Source organism: Narcine bancroftii, chromosome 7, assembly GCF_036971445.1.
Source record: "Narcine bancroftii isolate sNarBan1 chromosome 7, sNarBan1.hap1, whole genome shotgun sequence".
Classification (NCBI taxonomy): Eukaryota; Metazoa; Chordata; class Chondrichthyes; order Torpediniformes; family Narcinidae; genus Narcine; species Narcine bancroftii.
In genome coordinates this window covers 6,558,311-6,575,600 of record NC_091475.1, presented here as the reverse complement: position 1 = coordinate 6,575,600, position 17,290 = coordinate 6,558,311, and the positions used below count along the sequence as shown (strand labels likewise).

At 37.5% G+C, this 17,290-nt stretch overlaps 1 protein-coding gene across 6 annotated transcripts in view; it reads right to left on the bottom strand.

Moving 5' to 3' along the window:
- Positions 1 to 17,290, bottom strand: part of dcbld2 (discoidin, CUB and LCCL domain containing 2) — a 90,609-nt gene that overhangs the window by 42,048 nt on the left and 31,271 nt on the right. For all 6 annotated transcript variants that reach the window (XM_069888698.1, XM_069888700.1, XM_069888701.1 and 3 more), the window contains exons 4-5: positions 9,557 to 9,608; positions 5,250 to 5,322 (exon numbers count right to left, since the gene is read on the bottom strand). In XM_069888698.1, coding sequence (XP_069744799.1) covers positions 5,250 to 5,322; positions 9,557 to 9,608 — 125 coding nt within the window. The remainder of the gene's footprint in view (positions 1 to 5,249; positions 5,323 to 9,556; positions 9,609 to 17,290) is intronic.

Here is a 17,290-nt window from a genome sequence, read left to right as displayed (position 1 = left end):
TTTTTTGTCTCCTTATCAATTCCTTAATCTTCCTTTGCTAAAAAATTGTCTTCCAACACTCACCTTATTATTGCTCCTTTGCAATTCACATGATATTGCTAATTAAGTTTACCCAGGCTTTATATGGTCAAAAGCTCCCCGTGATTTTTGTATTAACCTTTTTGGTTTTTTATTTATTCTTTCTTTCTTGTTTTTTTTTAAACTTCTCGTGACCTTCACTTTTTAACTTTTTGATTCCTACTTTGTTCTATGTTAATACAGTAAAACCCCAGGTGTACGGCACCTATGAGGTTGGTAGAGGCCTGATAAGTGAATTTTCTGGTTGTTTAATTTGGCAAGTTAACCGCTGGGGAGGGGCCACCAATTTTAAACTTTCATGTTTTTTAGCCTATTTATATTCCGGTTGCATGAATAACAAGGGTTTTACCGTATTTTGGTGGCCCATATAGTATCCTCATAAAAGCTTTCCTCCTCTTGCTGTTTGTAAGCTTCATCCAAAATGGCTTTCCTTCTTGGTTATGATCCAAGATCTTGGTCCACTACTCTTCCCCCACAACCCCCCCCATTTAAAAACAACGCGAGCCTACATTCTTTTTCATTTCACCTGTCCTCCATGTTAATTATCTGAGAATGTTTAATTCCCAACCCTGCCCACTTCACAACTAGGTCTCTATAATAGCCATACATACCCATTAATTCATTTCTTCTACCCTGTAATGAACCCTGTGCGCATTCAGATGAAGAGCTTGCCTTAATGTCAGGTCACACTGCTCTGACTTCAATTTGAATTAAAATGCTTACTTTATGATGCCTGCCACCAATAAAACAAGGAATAGAGTAGATGAGGAAAATATAGTCCAATGGATTCTAATTTGAGACAGTCAGTATTTAATGCAAATTCAATTTTGCTAGAGACTTTTGTGGTATATGCAGTCAGCATAATATGTTAACGATAATTTAACAGTAAATGTAGCAGTGTAGATTTGACAGAACTTTCATCTCCACAAAGCACAACCTTAATCCACATAGCTTGGGTGAAAGCATCCACATGCAATATAAATGCAGTCACGCCATTTGGGATTAGGACATTTCTGCTGAATAATCGCGAAACAAGAGGCCCGTTAACTCAGTCATCCCCTTCCAGTCTTTGCAATCATCTCGGTAACCAAATAACTCTGGAAAAATACAAAAACCAATGTACATGTTCTAACAGGAAGAGATGTTCATGGGCCGGGTTCTTGTAAGATGAACAAGCACCAAACACATAGCAACTGTGTGACGTGCTACAATGCAGAAATTACATCAGTTTTCCTGGTACTCAATTTTACAGTTTGTCACACTAATTTTGAGTTTGTCTTCATCGTCTTCTTAAGGTGCAGTTTCCAAAAACTGGTATCGAATTATTTGCATCTATTCACTAAAACCTGTTTCTCAATTGTCTGCTAACAGTAGTACAAATGTGGATGATGGGAGCATCCCTAGTAGAAGGTCATTTTCAAGAATTTTTCAGTACCAAGTACTTCAAGGTTTAAAAAAAGCTGATGCAGAGGTAGGAGGGCAGTGAACAGCGAACAGATGACACAAAGATTAGAGGTGTAGTGGACTGCGGGGGGGGGAATGGAAGGGGGAAGGTTTTCAAAGCTTGCAGGGGGATCTGGACCAGCTGGAAAAATAGGCTGCAAAATGGCAGATGGACTTTAATGCAGGCAAGTGTTAGGTGTTGCACCTTGGAAGGACAAACCAAGGTAGGGTTTACATGCATAGTAAATGGTAGGGCACTGAGGAGTGCAGTAGAACAGAGGGATCTGGGAATACAGATAAATAATTTCCTGAAAGTGGCCCACAGGTAGATAGGGTTGTAAAGAGAACTTTTGGCACACTGTCCTTCATAAATCAAAGTATTAAGTTTATGTGTATAGGAATTGGGATGTAATGGTAAAGTTGTTCAAGACATTGGAGAGGCTTACGAACATATGATGTCCCAATATTGAAGCATTTATTAAACTTATGGACAGGTAAACCTAATAAATTGGGGCTCAAAAATAAATGGTCTGGACGATTGCCATTATATAACAATCAACTTGTTCCTTTTACAGTCTCCAATATTACTTTGAAACAGTGGGAAAGGAAGGGAATAAAAAATTTATCCGATTGTTTTTCTGAGGGATGTTTTTGTTCTTTTGATGAATTACAAAGGAAATTCGGTATTAGTGGAAATTCTGTATTTGTGTATTATCAATTAAGATCTTTTGTAAAACAGATATGTGGTCGACATATGATTTTATTGCCTGATTCTAATTTTGAGGAATATGTACTTTCAATACCACAAAAGGGATATATATCTGATTTGAATTGTATTTTACAAGAAACTGATGGTAAAAAAGATTGGGATAAGGATAAGTTGAAATGGGAAAAAGATTTAGGTTTTATAATAGCTGAAGAAGCTTGGATGGAAATTTGTCAGAATACTATTAGGAAATTGGTTAATGCTAGATTAGCGATGATTAATTACAATTTTATACATCAGTTATATTTAACACTGGAGAAATTAAAAAAGTTTGGTCTTAGTAAGTCGGATTGCTGTTTTCGTTGTGATCAGACGGCTAATACTTTTTTGCATACTGTTTGGTTTTGTGATCGATTGCAACAGTTTTGGAAAGGTATTCAATCTATATTTAATAGTTTATATAATATTTGTCTTGTATTAGATCCTGGTATATTTTTATTAGGGAATATGCAATCATTAATTGATTTGGGTCTACAAGATTATCAGATTTCTTTTATCTATTTAGCTTTAGCTGTGGCCAAGAAATGTATAGCTCTTGCTTGGAAAGATAGAAATATATTAACTTTAGATAAGTGGTATTTGGAGATGAAGTTCTGTTTGACCATGGAAAGGATATCTTTTTCAATTCAGGATAGGGTGTCTTTTTATAGGTTGAAGTGGACTCTGTTTGCTAAATATATGCATTTAAGTTTGATTTAAATATGTTTTTAAGTTTAATATTTTAGTATTGACAATTTTTTTTTCTTTTTTTGATGTTAGTATCTCTATTTGTTATGTTTTATCTTTTTTTGTGTAAGGGGTTTTTTTATATATAATTATTGTTCATTTTATTAACTCTTCACTCTTTCACTCTTTATTTTGGAGGGGTTGGACTAACTTTAAGCTAGGTCATTAATGTTGTGTACTAATTCGGGGGGGGGGGGGTTTAGTTTATTTAGTCTGCCGATGTAGTATTGTAATTTTTATTATCTTATGTTTAATCTTTTTACTGTAACTTTCTATTTTATTCATGTTATAAAAATCTTAAATAAAGTTTAAAAAAGACATTGGAGAGGCCAAATTTGAAATTTTGCATGCGGGTTTGGACACCTAACTACAGGAAAAATGTCAATAAAATTGAAAAAGTGCAGAGAAGATTTACTTGGATATTACCAGACTTGAGTAAAGGTTAAACATATTAGGACTTTATTCCCTAGTGCGTAGAAGAATGAGGGGAGATTTGATAGAGATATACATAATTATGATAGATATAGATCAGTGGTTCTCAACCTTTTTCTTTCCACTCACATACCACTTTAAGTATTCCCTGTACCATCGGTGCTTGTGATTAGTAAGGGGTTGCTAAAGGTGGTATGTGGGTGGAAAGAAAAAGTTTGAAAACCACTGTTTTAATCGTACCTCATTAACTTGTTATGTGCACAGTTTTATAACTCCAAAGGAAATGGTCCAATGACAATTTTTCTCCAGCAAAATATTTCAGAAACAATTGGGTCTAGAGCAGTGATTCTCAACTTTCCCTTCCCACTCACATACCACCTTAAGCAATCCCTTACCAATCACAGAGCATTTATGGCATAGGGGTTCTTAAAGTGGTATGAGTGGAAAGAAAAAGGTTGAGAACCTCTGGTAAAGATTGAGTAAATGCAAGTAGGCCTTTTCTATGGAGGTCGGGTGAGATAAACCAGAGGACATGGGTTAAGGGTGAAAGGGGAGAACTCTAGGGGAAACTTGTTCACATAGAATGTGGTGGGAGTATGGAATGACCTGCCAGCTGAAGTGGTGAATGCTGGCTCAATTTTATCAATTAAGAAAATTTGGACAGGTACATGGATGGGAGGGATATGGAGGAGCATGGTCAGGGTCCAGTTCAGTGGGACTGGGCAGAATAACAGTTCAGCGCAGTCTAGAAGGGCTAAAGGGCCTATTTTCTGTGCTGTAATGTTTTATGGTTACCAAGAACTTAATAGAGGTGCCTGATCCTGGACTGCTTTAAGGAGATTTGAAATTTACTTTTCCCAAAATTGAAATATAAATTTTAGTCAAAGTTAAACTAAAATTAATAAAGTTCATATGATCCTTGGGGTGCAAGCTTAGCTCTTCAACAGTGACTGGCACAAGATGGAGTAAACACTTCCAAAAATCAGATTGATAACGTCACAATTAAGCTGCAGAAAACATCAAATGGAAGAGCTCTTCACTCCTAACCTCAGCTGAGCAGAACAAATATCTGAAATCATATGGGGTGCAAATTAAGCCAACCAACCAACATCACTTCAATTTACATAAATTATTCCTTATTCTTACGATATTACATGACTCTTAACACATTTTAATGCTGCTGAGAGACAATGATCAAAACACGAAGCTGAATCTTTTAGCCAAAACAACAGAATGAAGTCAAATGATGCACTGTTCACGGTGCACGCAGTTAGCCTAGTCCTGTACGCTGTGAACTTTTTTTTGTTTAAAAGAGAAGCTACATTTATAGACAAACCACACTAATTGCCCAAGCACATATATGAACAATAAAACACAGGAAAAGTTGGGAGAAATTGAGCATCAATCTTGCCAGCACGAGGTGAAAAATATCGACATGAGCAATTTTGCTTGTAACCTAGGTGAAGGAAAGGCCAACACAGACACCAATACCTGGCCATTCTTTGGCTGCTTTTATTGTCATATACCAATGAACTTTTCCCCTACCTCACAGGAGGGCACAAATACCTCATATGCATGAAGAGGACACATGGTAAACAAAAACAAATCTTGGATAGATGCAATCTGATAATCAACGATACAATTTTCATTCCTCAATAAGGCTTTCAAAAATCAATAATGAAGTCGATGAGAGAAGTCAGATTAGAAAGGCAGATGAGAGAGAGCATGGATGAATGTTGAGGTTGTATGCTATTTCACCTGGCCAATCGCCATCAATAAGGCTGCCCTCTTTTACCATACTTACATCACGATACCCATGAGGAATAGTTCCCGAGATGTCACCGAACGGAGTCAAGCATCCAGCAGGACAGTACCTGCTGAAAATAAGAAACAAAATATCCACTAGGTACTCATGAAGGATATAAATCAAGATTAAAACGGTGAAGGAAGGCACATTTTAAAATAATTACGAGCACAAAGGAGGAGATTAGAACAATTCATTTGTACAGCCAAGAGTTAGAATGTGAAATTTGTCATTTCCCAACTTTTATTGCTGCAACTTTCTTAAAAAGGATATTAAATGAGTCATTTGTAGTTGCCAGAGAAAAGAAGAAGATCTGAAAGAGTAAATTGCCTTCTTGTCTGCCTACACTCGAGATAAAAAGAGAAATTAACAGAAACCCTGTGGAGAGATTAACCTCCGTCAGATTCTCAAGGAAGATCACACCGTTTAACGTCTCGTAAAGCGGACTGTTCAGCGTGTTGTTTCTCTTCCTGAAAGAGGAAAGAATGAGAAGGGGAGGATTGAGGCTGACAAACAAAAGGTGTTGATTGGAATATGATCAGAGGGAAAGTGAGAATTGATGTTGGCTCTGTGAAAGGAGACAAAGGGAAGAGAGAGGGAACTAGAGGAAAGAAGACAGGGGGAAGAAGATTGGGGTTAACAGAAACTGGAGAAGTTGATGTTAATGCCATCTGTTTGGAGGGTCCCAAGACAGAAGAGGTGGTGTTGTTCCTACAATATTGGTTCTAGAAGCTTTCTATTGTTGGAGTTATCTCACATCAGTCATGAAACAAAAGTATCAAAATTATCAAAACTATTAAAATCATTAAATTATTAAAATTATTAAAATCATAAAATTATTAAAATCATAAAATTATTAAAATCATAAAATTATTAAAATCATAAAATTATTAAAATCATTAAATTATTAAAATCATTAAATTATTAAAATTATTAAATTATTAAAATTATTAAAATCATTAAATTATTAAAATTATTAAAATCATTAAATTATTAAAATCATTAAATTATTAAAATTATTAAAATCATTAAATTATTAAAATTATTAAAATCATTAAATTATTAAAATCATTAAATTATTAAAATTATTAAAATCATTAAATTATTAAAATCATTAAATTATTAAAATTATTAAAATCATTAAATTATTAAAATTATTAAAATCATTAAATTATTAAAATCATTAAATTATTTAAATTATTAAAATCATTAAATTATCAAAATCATTAAAATCATTAAATTATCAAAATCATTAAAATCATTAAATTATTAAAATTGTTAAAATCATTAAAATTATTAAAATCATTAAATTATTTAAATTATTAAAATCATTAAATTATTAAAATTATTAAAATCATTAAATTATTTAAATTATTAAAATCATTAAATTATTTAAATTATTAAAATCATTAAATTATTAAAATTATTAAAATCATTAAATTATTAAAATTATTAAAATCATTAAATTATTAAAATTATTAAAATCATTAAATTATTAAAATTATTAAAATCATTAAATTATTTAAATTATTTACTGCTGAAAATTAATAACTCAGTTATCACGATGTCAAAAGGCAAACTGGAGAGATGAGTCTTTTTTTTCCTGGCAATTCCATGTTCTTAGACAATGACAGAAAAATGCTACCTCTGTTCATAATGTCTGAAAGGCTCAGTTGGGTCTGGTCGAAGTTGAAACAGATTCATGCAACCCACCACCCAACTCTGTCAATTGGATTTCCCCCGAGCTCTTTTCTTTTCTACTCCTCCTTATCCTCAAAATCTTCAACGGAGGAATTCATAGTTTAAATAAAAACTTGCTGCATGAAATTGGTTCAAAGCTCTCTGCAAGGCTTCGATGACCAAAAACATAAGCAAAGAAAAAAAAGTTAAAAAAAAAATCAACCATAAAACACTCCTCTCCAGTTCTTCCACCAGCAGCTCAATCCACATAATCAACCCTCTCTGGGTGTGATAACGATGCCCCTCAGGGCCATTTTAAATCTTTTCCCTCTCCTTACAAATCTCTGGGCCCTATTTTTAAACTCCCCGACCCTGGGATCAAAGATAATGACCTATGTCCTTGTGATTTTATACACCTCAATAAAGACACCCAAAAGCTCCAGCTCTCCAGGGAGAAAAATCCCAGTCTGTCCTTATTACTCAAGCCCACCATATTCACAGTAACGTTCTCATAAACCTTTTCTGCACCATTTCCCACTTATTAACAGCTCGGCGATCAGTACTGTGCACAATATTCAGACTGCAGTTTCACCAACGTCCTGTACAGTTATAACACGACATCTCAGCTCCTTTATTCCATGACTGATTGATGTAGGCAAGTGTGCCAAACACCACCCCGTCTTTTGATCAGATCAGGTACCATTTATTGTCATGTAATAAAACAGAAATGTAATATTACATAAAATTTCCTTTAGTCTGCATAAAGCAAACAAAGATTTACCATTAGCATTGCCCGGCACCCCTTAAAGTCAAGGAAGAGAAGCAAAAGAAAGTGGCACCATTCACCTCCAGCACTCCCACATGCTCAACAGTTCAGTTCAAACCTTCAGTTACCCGAGCCCAGGTCCAAACCTCCAACACGATGAGGATGCCTTCTTTGCCCTCAGCATCTTCTCGAATCTCAGTTCCGATATCTGGTTCTCGTGAAGCAGTCTCCATCAGCCCGCAGTCTGGGGCGAGTTCTTAGACCTCAAGTCACCAGTGGCCTTTGAGAGTTCCTCGCTCGTAAATCGCCAGCCCCTCGCTGATCCACCTCCGTGGTTACCGTCTTTGGGGGTTGTTCCCTCTACTTCCCCCTTGCAACAGGTGGGGGTGGGGGCTGTTCTCCCCATTTCTGGTGCCATGCATCAGTCTACTATGAACCTGTTCTCCTAAATCTCCATATTCTTCAACCCTCTCTCGGGCCCTAGCATATACTATGAAAATTCTGCCATGGTTCAATGTGCTGCTCCCATAGCATAAAAGGACTTCGCACTATTGGAAGTGACTTATTTGGGCAGATTATTGTGAATATTTATTATCCATCTGATATATTTATTGTCTCCAGGTTAGGTCAAATGTTGCCTCTCCCCTCTCGCTTCATCCGAAAGAATCCAGGGATTGGAGAAGGCAGCACACCACCATCTTATCAAGGGTGATCAGGCATGAGCAGTAGATGGTCCCTTTGACCCTCAACTCGCATATCTCAAAAATGAAAATAAATCCAACATTTCTGGATAGCGATACACAATGGATGAGACATCTGGGTTTGATGATTTTAATACAACTGAACGCAACGAACAATAACAGTGAACTGAAGACTAAAGGTCTAATCAGCATCACTGACTGCAAGGTACGTTCAAATATAGAAGAACCATTTTTTGGTTATATTTTCTGCTCTTAGAATGCGGTACCCAATGAGATCATTTGAAATCCTAGCATGGCAGAAATATAATTGAAATCTGGTTATTTAACTAAATTCGGAATAATTTAAAAAAAAACTGCTATCAAAGGTCACCATCACGTTGCCACAAGAACACTAGGCTCACCAGGGAAGGCTATCTGTCATACTTCACCATTCGGATGCACCAACTAATGGTCAAGCTATGTTCAAGGAACGGGGGAAGCAATAACATTGCTATCAATAACCATGTTCTGTCAATGCACAGATTACTGGATAACATCAAGGAACACCTGATGACTTAGCCTTCCTCCTGGAGATGGACCTAGTATAACCGATGAACATCCCTCCCCATACGTGCATCGCCCATCTCATGCTGGCTGACATAACAGCCTATCAGATTCACAAATTGCAAGGCTGGAGTGATTTAATTCGGACTGCAAGATAATTATGGCACTGTGATTAAAATAAAGGATTCAAATTATGAAATGATGGAAAGAACAGATCGAAACAGAAAGTGAGATACCTAGAATGCCAGCCAACAGATACGAGACTAAACACAACATATAGAAAATAGATCTGGAGACGTCTGTATTACATTGAAGGCCTACCGGCGAATCAAGAGAACACGTTACCATTTAGGTCCATAGTTCAAGAAGGGGAACCAAAAGATACACAGGTTTAGAGCAGGCAGATTATTGGAAAAACTCCAAATATGTCATGTTTCTGTGTTGTGAATTCATTGTAATTTAATAAACAATGACCACTCATAGTCATATTAACATCGTGCACAATATTACAGCAAGCTGATCCAAACCATTAGGTAGCTTTAAAATGTTTTCAACTTATTTACCTGAAAGAAATTCCAAAACTAAACCCTTGTACCAGCTATTAAATTAGTCCTTACCTAAATTCAGGCTCTGAAAAATGGCTCCCCTTGTCCAAACAGGTAATTAGATCTGTAGGAAAGAAAAACATTATTAAAAACAAAGCAAAACAAAGAAGAAATTGTAACAGTTTACTTGCATCTTATAGAATGAGTATATATACACACATGTAAAATTATAAATGATTTCCAATACAGTATTATAATTCAGAATCTGATTGCAGCAAATGTAGATTGTAGTTAATATTGCAGAGGGGAAAAGGAGGACTGAAAGTGAAACACAAAGTGAGGTTCCTTGAAAATAACATGGCAACAATATCAGTTTGATAAAATAAACTATTTGGTTCATCTATTCCCTGCAGTAAAATGAAAGCAGACACCACTGAAACCTAGAATAGGCCCATATTAGTAGCCGTGTGCCTTCATATGTCCTTTGCACAATCAAAATCAAATACACAACAGAAAAAAACAACATTTCAAATATTACAGGAAATGTGAGTAGGAAACTGTTAGTTACATCTTTCTGAGCATAATCTATCAGGAACATTCCCAATTTTGTTTAATTTATCATAAAATTTGATGCAAAATTCCTCACCTGGTGTCAAACTGAGGGATAATATCTTATAAATTTACACTGAAGAATAATATTAACTTATCCATTGATTGTATTCAACGCACCAATGTCAGAAAAAAGATTATTTCCCACCCCCCTTCTCTGTACAACATTGTTGAACTGGCTGTTCAGCTAATTAACAAGCTCCATCCGTACTGAAAGATCAGTGTTACACTCGAGTTAGATTAGAACTCCAGTGATTTTATATGTCCCTGCAATGATGTGCATTAATGGAAAGCAATAATGGGCCAAATTCGTACAGAAAACCTTCCTCTGCAAATGCTTTTGATGAAAGGTAATCAATCTGGAAAGAAACTGATAATTTAATTGAATGAACATAGAATGCAGGATTGAAAGTCCAAGATCAAGCTCCGAGGTGGACTGTTGGGAGATAAAACTGCATGTGTAGAACTATTCAAGTGAAGACTCTTGACAGAAAAATACGTTCAACTGAAAATAACTTGATGCTCATTTTTCAGGATCTAGGTCAGCAATGACTGGACATTCCCAACTGCCTATAAGGTAACTGTGAGCAATTTTCTTGAACCTATGCAGCCCCTCAAGTGTTGGTATTCCTTTGGGTAGATACTATAAATGATTTAGACCCAGTGATGAAGGACTGCTGATATATTTCTCAATCAACATAATAAGAGATAAATACAGGAATCATTAGGTCTTGGTGTTTCTTTGCTTTTCTCTGAGAAAAGGAGCTAGAATGAAAATATCTACAATGAATTAAAAGAACAATACAAGCATCAAATGAAAATAAAAACAAACAATTGCCATTTTATTTCCCATTGGTGCACAACTAATGACACTGTGCTAAGTTTCATTCCAGAAACAAATTACCAAGTGGAATGAATTAAAGATTTAAGGATGTTCTAACATAGAAGCATAGAAGATAGGAGCAGGAGTAGGTCATTCGACCCTTCGAGCCTACTCCGCCATTCAACGAGATCACGGCTGATCTTAAAGTTCAGTACCCCGTCCCCGCCTTCTCTCCGTAACCTTTAATACCCTAACCTCCCTCAAGGTCCAAGGGAATATCTTATCAGGCCCTGGGGATTTGTCCACCCTTATTTGCTTTAAGACAGCAAGCACTTCCTCCTCTTTAATCTGTATAGGTTCTATGACCTCACTGCTTGTTTTCCTTACTTCCCAAGACTCTGTGCCCATTTCCTGAGTGAATACTGATGGAAAAAAAAACATTTAGTTGTTCATGTCAGCTGCAGGCTCGTTTGTGGCTGACAAGTCCGATGCGGGACAGGCAGACACGGTTGCAAGGGAAAATTGGTTGGTTGGGGTTGGGTGTTGGGCTTTTCCTCAATATAATGGCCAAGAAAATGCACCAGCATCTCTACTATCTCAGAAACCAGAAGAAAGTCAGCATGTCACCTGTGTCACTCAACAACTTCTGCAGATTTAGAAAATTTTGCTGGCAGGATCCATAGCTGTGTGGTATGGGATATACTCAACCCATGACTGCCAAAATGACATGGGTTGACCCCTCCCTCAACTTCAATCTACATTTCCCCCCCCCAACCTTAGAAAAACAGCCAACATTTCAAGACTCATCCCACACTCCTCCAGTCTCATTGAAGATTCGAGAGTATGAGATCACACACCACCAAATTCAATAACAATTCCTCTCCAGCTCATATCTGACTAGGACAAACCTCATATTAGTAAAATAACACTGCTTTTGCTCAGTTCTAACTGTTCACACTCTCACACACACAGCACTGCATTTTTATTGTTGTACTATGTACGAGTTGAATAGCTGGATTGCACACAAAATGAACTTTCTCACTGATACACATAATAATAAGCTTGAACTAGAACAATTTACCAAATGTAAAATACAGATCTACACAGAAATGAGATTCAGTAAGAAAATTCCCTAATCTTTCCATCAAGTGACATTTGAATGGCAATTAACGAACATGGAAAAACTGAGAAGATATTTCATCCAGTAAACAAATTTTATTACTCTACTGCTCCCGTTTATTTGAAATTTGGTAAGTGTTGCCCAGGATCACAAATTCTAACTCCAAATAAGAAAATGCAAATAGATTCCAGAACTGTTCTGGCAATGAACCAGAGATGGATGTCTTCTCAGCATCAGGATGAGAGGGGCAGGTACATAAAACCCCTGGTTTCTGGCACCTATGGGGTTTGATAGATGCTGGATAAGTATATTTTCTGGTTGCTTGATTTACTCTTACATTGCCTAACTAATCACTTTCATTAAGGATAAACAGTTTACTATTCTGTGCTTCGACTGAACAAACTTCACTTACATGAACATATACACCTTAAAGCTCTCGACTTTTTTTTCAGTCACATTCTTTTAAATCATTAAACTGTCGCTGCATCTTCAGGTTCCTTTCCCTCTATGGAGCCGCCCGAAAGACGCATAATAACATTATAAATAATTAACCCCACCCTTCCCCCAAGTTTACAGGTAAAGCCTCTGACTGGGGCGACTCTTACTAAGCAGGGATAAGGAGACACTCAAGTGAGTCACCCCAACGGTGAGTGGCATTGACCAGCTCTTCATCCTGGGCGACGCCATTGCTGTTTCACGCCTCTCTATTCAAACAGCTTCTACGAGAAAAGCATGACGAAGGCCCTCCGCTGGCTGAATATTTGCTCCATTTTTCACCAAGGGTTGTTGTTACCTCAAAGAATATTTACTTTTACTATTTTAAACTTGTGTATCTTTTACCTATTATTTTATTCTTATTTATTAAAAATTTATTTCCTCGATATTTTGCTCCTTGCGCTGACCATAACCATATAACAGTTGCTTAAATTCCAGATACCAGGGGTTTTACTGCATTAAGATAATAAGACATCAGTGAATGCTCAGTGGAAATATTTCAAGTTGTAGATGTCATTGGAACACCAAATAGATTAGCATCAGTTCCTCCACAGGGTTACAGGGTTGGTGGGGAAGAAGGATGAGCTTAATCACAATTGCATCTAAACATTTGTTATCATGGGCAAAACAGTTGAAGTATACAAAACTGTTAAAGCATGCTGCTGTGCTCTTTCATTACAGTTTAGGCCTAGGCTCTTGGCCAACTGGCTTCCACTCAAATTTGCTCTTCCACCAGAACACGAACAAAGGCTTGGTGGGTCAAGAAAAGGTCAGTAAAACAGCTTTTCTATTCAAGTCTGTGGTCCATCCTCTAACCACAAACATATTTATCCTAGTCTGTGTAGCTGAAAAAATCTGATCGAGGTCAAACATGCAAAAAGAGGTTTTTGAATAACGTACTGGAAGTTCAAAATGCAGAATTGAGCAGGATTATTGAGAACTTGTACTGACCATGGAAACGATAAGCACATGCTTCAAGCCATGTGGAACTTTCAATTTCATCTGTCCTTGGCAGAGCTGCCTTTAGATGCAGCCACCTCTTTCCCTCCATGAGATACTGCTGATCTAGATTGTATCTGCTTTGGTTGGAATCTATAATTAATCTACATTTTCTTGCATTTTCAAAAAATACTTCTCAAGTACCTCATTTGCTCTATGTTGCCTATACCTGCTGTACATCTCTCTCTTCTTCCGAACCAGATCGCCAGTATGACTCAAATATCAAGGTCCCCTTTGCCTTTAATCCTGACAGGAACGTGCATATTCTATACTCACAAAATTTTACCTTTGAAGGTTTTCCACTTCCCTCTAGATCCATTCTCATTTCCTCAAAATCAGCCTTTCTCCAATTTAGAATCTCAACCGAGGCCCAGGCCTATCCTTCTCCTTAATTAACTTGAAACTAATGGTTTATGATCACTGGACCCAGAATGTTCCCCTACACATATTTCTGTCACCATTCCCTAATCCAGTATTGCATTCTCTAGAGTTGATACCTCTATATATTGATTTAGAAAATGTACCTTACGACATTTGACAAACTTCAAGCTAGTCCACCCTTTTACAGAATGGGAGTCCCAGCCAATATGTGGAAAATTAAAAGCCCCTACTATCTCAACCTTATGTTTCCTGCACCTGTCTACTATTTCTCTACAGATTTTCTCTTCCAATTCTCGCTGACTAATGGACTGCCTATATTACAACCCCATGAGTGTGTTCATACCTTTCCCATTCCTCAGCTCCACCCATATAGCCTCAGTAGACAAGCTCTCTGGTCTGTCCTGCCTGAGCACAGCTGTGATAATTTCCCTGACGAGCAATGCCACTCCTCCCCTTTTCATCCCCCAATCCCATTTTAACACATCTAAAGTAACAGAAGCCCAGAACACTGAGCTGCCAGTCCTGCCCCCTCCTACAACAGTCTCACTAATGGCCACAATGTCATAATTTCACATGCCAATCCACACTCTAAGCTCGTCTTATATTTACTGCCGCAGCCTGTCACGCATTTCGTATCAATTTTCTCCTCACTATCCTGTGCCTTTCTCATTTCCCCTTGATTACTTGTTAAAATGGTGTCATAGAAATTATTGGTTTACAAACTCCAGGTTTAATGCCTTAACTGAAAGGTAGCACATCTAATTACAAAACTTCCCACTGCATTTCAAAATTGATGTAAAGCTAATTTTTGACTGATAGAAAGTGAGAGATGGAGCTGATGAAATAGCATAACGTAGACAGTACTCATGTTCAGCCACACTTTCCATAAAACATACCTTTAAAATCACAGCTACTTGATAGGCTCTTGCCCTGTATAAAATTCCAGTAAAGCCGCCTTGGAAGATGCTCAGCTAGTGTAGTCTAAGATCTTTCATCTGTATATCATCACGGTCCTTTAAGTCACTTCTGTTTCAAGGAATTTTGGAAATTTTTGATCATCACCTCAAATAGCTTTCACTTTGAACAAAGTGTGAATAAAGTGCTTTACCGTAATATTGAACTTTTACCTGTTTCAGAATGGCCAAGCACTAGACCAGATTCATTGGTTACTGATATTTTATGGGGAGAAGGAATTAACAGGGGACAGGTTGTCCTGATTAGTTGAAGGTGGAATTGTATTACAAGGAGATTTTCCAAATATGTGACTTTATCCTAACCATATGAGACCTATATCGAAATAGTTTATTTAACAGATTAAACTAAAATAATCTGAACCCTGATTTACTGTATGAACATCAAAATGTAAGAAACTGAAGGTTCAAAATCTGCCAGATATCAAGGATTTGCGAAGAATGAGGAACTGGAAGGAAGTAACTACGTCACAAAAATAGTACCAGAGAAGCTGGTGGAGTTGAAGGGTGATAAATCCCTGGGACCTAATGATCTACAACTCAATGTTTTGCAAGGGCTGCTCATAAAGATAGAGGATGATTTTGTAATTATCTTTCAATGTTCTGTAGTTTCTGGAATTGTTGTCGAGGACTGGTCGGCAGCAAATTTGTTTAAGGAAGGAGAAAGAAAATAGGGAATTACTGCAACTGTTGCCTTGTAGGAAAAATGCTGGAATTTATTACAGGATGTAACCTGGCACTGCCTGCAAGGCGTTTGTACGATCTCCCTGTATCTGCATAGGCTTTCTCTCGGTGCTCTGGCTTCCCCAACCCCTCAAAAATATATGGTCTATTGGGGGGTATAGGCTTGTGCCATGCCTTACTAAAGTCTATGCCTACACACAATATTCTTGGTCACCTCTTCAAAAAGCGCAATCAGATTCATGACACACGATCTCCCACACACAAAGCCATGCTGATTACCTCAAATACTGGGAGTACCATCTTGCAATTTCCACACTACTGACATTAGGCTCACTGGGCTGTTGTTCCCTGGCTTGTCCTTGCCGTACTTTTTAAAATAACAACTGTTCAACTACCCTCCAGTCTTCTATCACTTCAACTGAGGCCAATATAAAAAGAAGACTGTCTTTCGATTTTTAGAATTCCCAACAGTAGGTTGGTTATGGGAGCAGGGGTAATGTTTTAGTTGCAAGTAGTGATTTTTACAGTTTGAGAAAAATGCAGCAGAACTTGGAAGTGTAGGTCTCAAAACAGTATTTTGTCTTCTGATTGAATTCAGAATGCTGCCGCTGTCGGGTCCCAAAGTCTGAGGGATTGGCCTTTCTATACTTATTGACCATACTTGACTTCAAACTATGGTGTAGCTAAGAACACAGGGTCATTAACTGAAGGATCTCTTTCATATACAGGTGTCCTTCGAGGACAGTGTGTTCCGGATTTCAGAGTTTTCCGGATTTCAGAACAAAAGCCAGCTGCCCCGGATTTAAGCCCATCCGAATCGTGTTGCCATATCCACCCCCTTCCAGTCGCGCTGGCGTCTCTCTCTCCCCCCCCCCCCCCACCCGCTCAACCTAGTCGCGCTGCTGTCTCTCTCTCTCTCTCCCTCTGCTGTACCAGCACCAGGAAAAAAATGCCAGTTTTTGGAGCTTTCCAGATTTTAGATGTCCGGATAAAGGATTGTGTACCCGTACTGGTTTCCCCTGCTATCCGAAAGTAGAGCATTCCCATGAAACCTTTTGTAAGCTGAAATGGTGAAAAGCGAAGAAGCAATTACCATTCATTTATATGTGAACATTTTTTGAGCATTTCCCAGTCCCAAAAAATAACCTACCAATTCATACCAAATAACACTTAAACCGTAAAATAACTCTAACATGTATAGTAAAAGCAGGAATTAGACGATAAATACACAGTCTATAAAGTAGAAATAATGTATGGAGAGTGTAGTTTCACTTACCAGAATTGGGAAGACAGCACACTGGAATACTGGGAGGTGATGATGATGTTATGTTAGGCCGAGTTGTCAGGAGGTTGGGGCGGTGGGAGGTACAGGAGAGCGGGGTATAGGAGAGAGCGGAAAAGGGTCGACTACTGTATTAACATCTCTGCCGTCTGAATCCATCAGGGCAGGAAGGTCACTAACGTGTAATGCTGAGTGTAGTTCCCGGGGAAGGAGCTTGGCGTCGCCACTCTCACTGCTAGGGGTGCCCGCTGCCTCTATAACAGCTCATTGGAAAACAAACGCTGAACGCTATTTTCACTTTTTCTTCCGTAAAAGTGAAAATCCTTTTTGAATTTCTTTCGGTTAGTGAAAACAGGTGCTAATGTAGGTCTTTCGTAAAAGTGGGGATATCTGTACTCAGATCCCATTGATGTTATGACCACAAATATGCAATGGCTCAGAT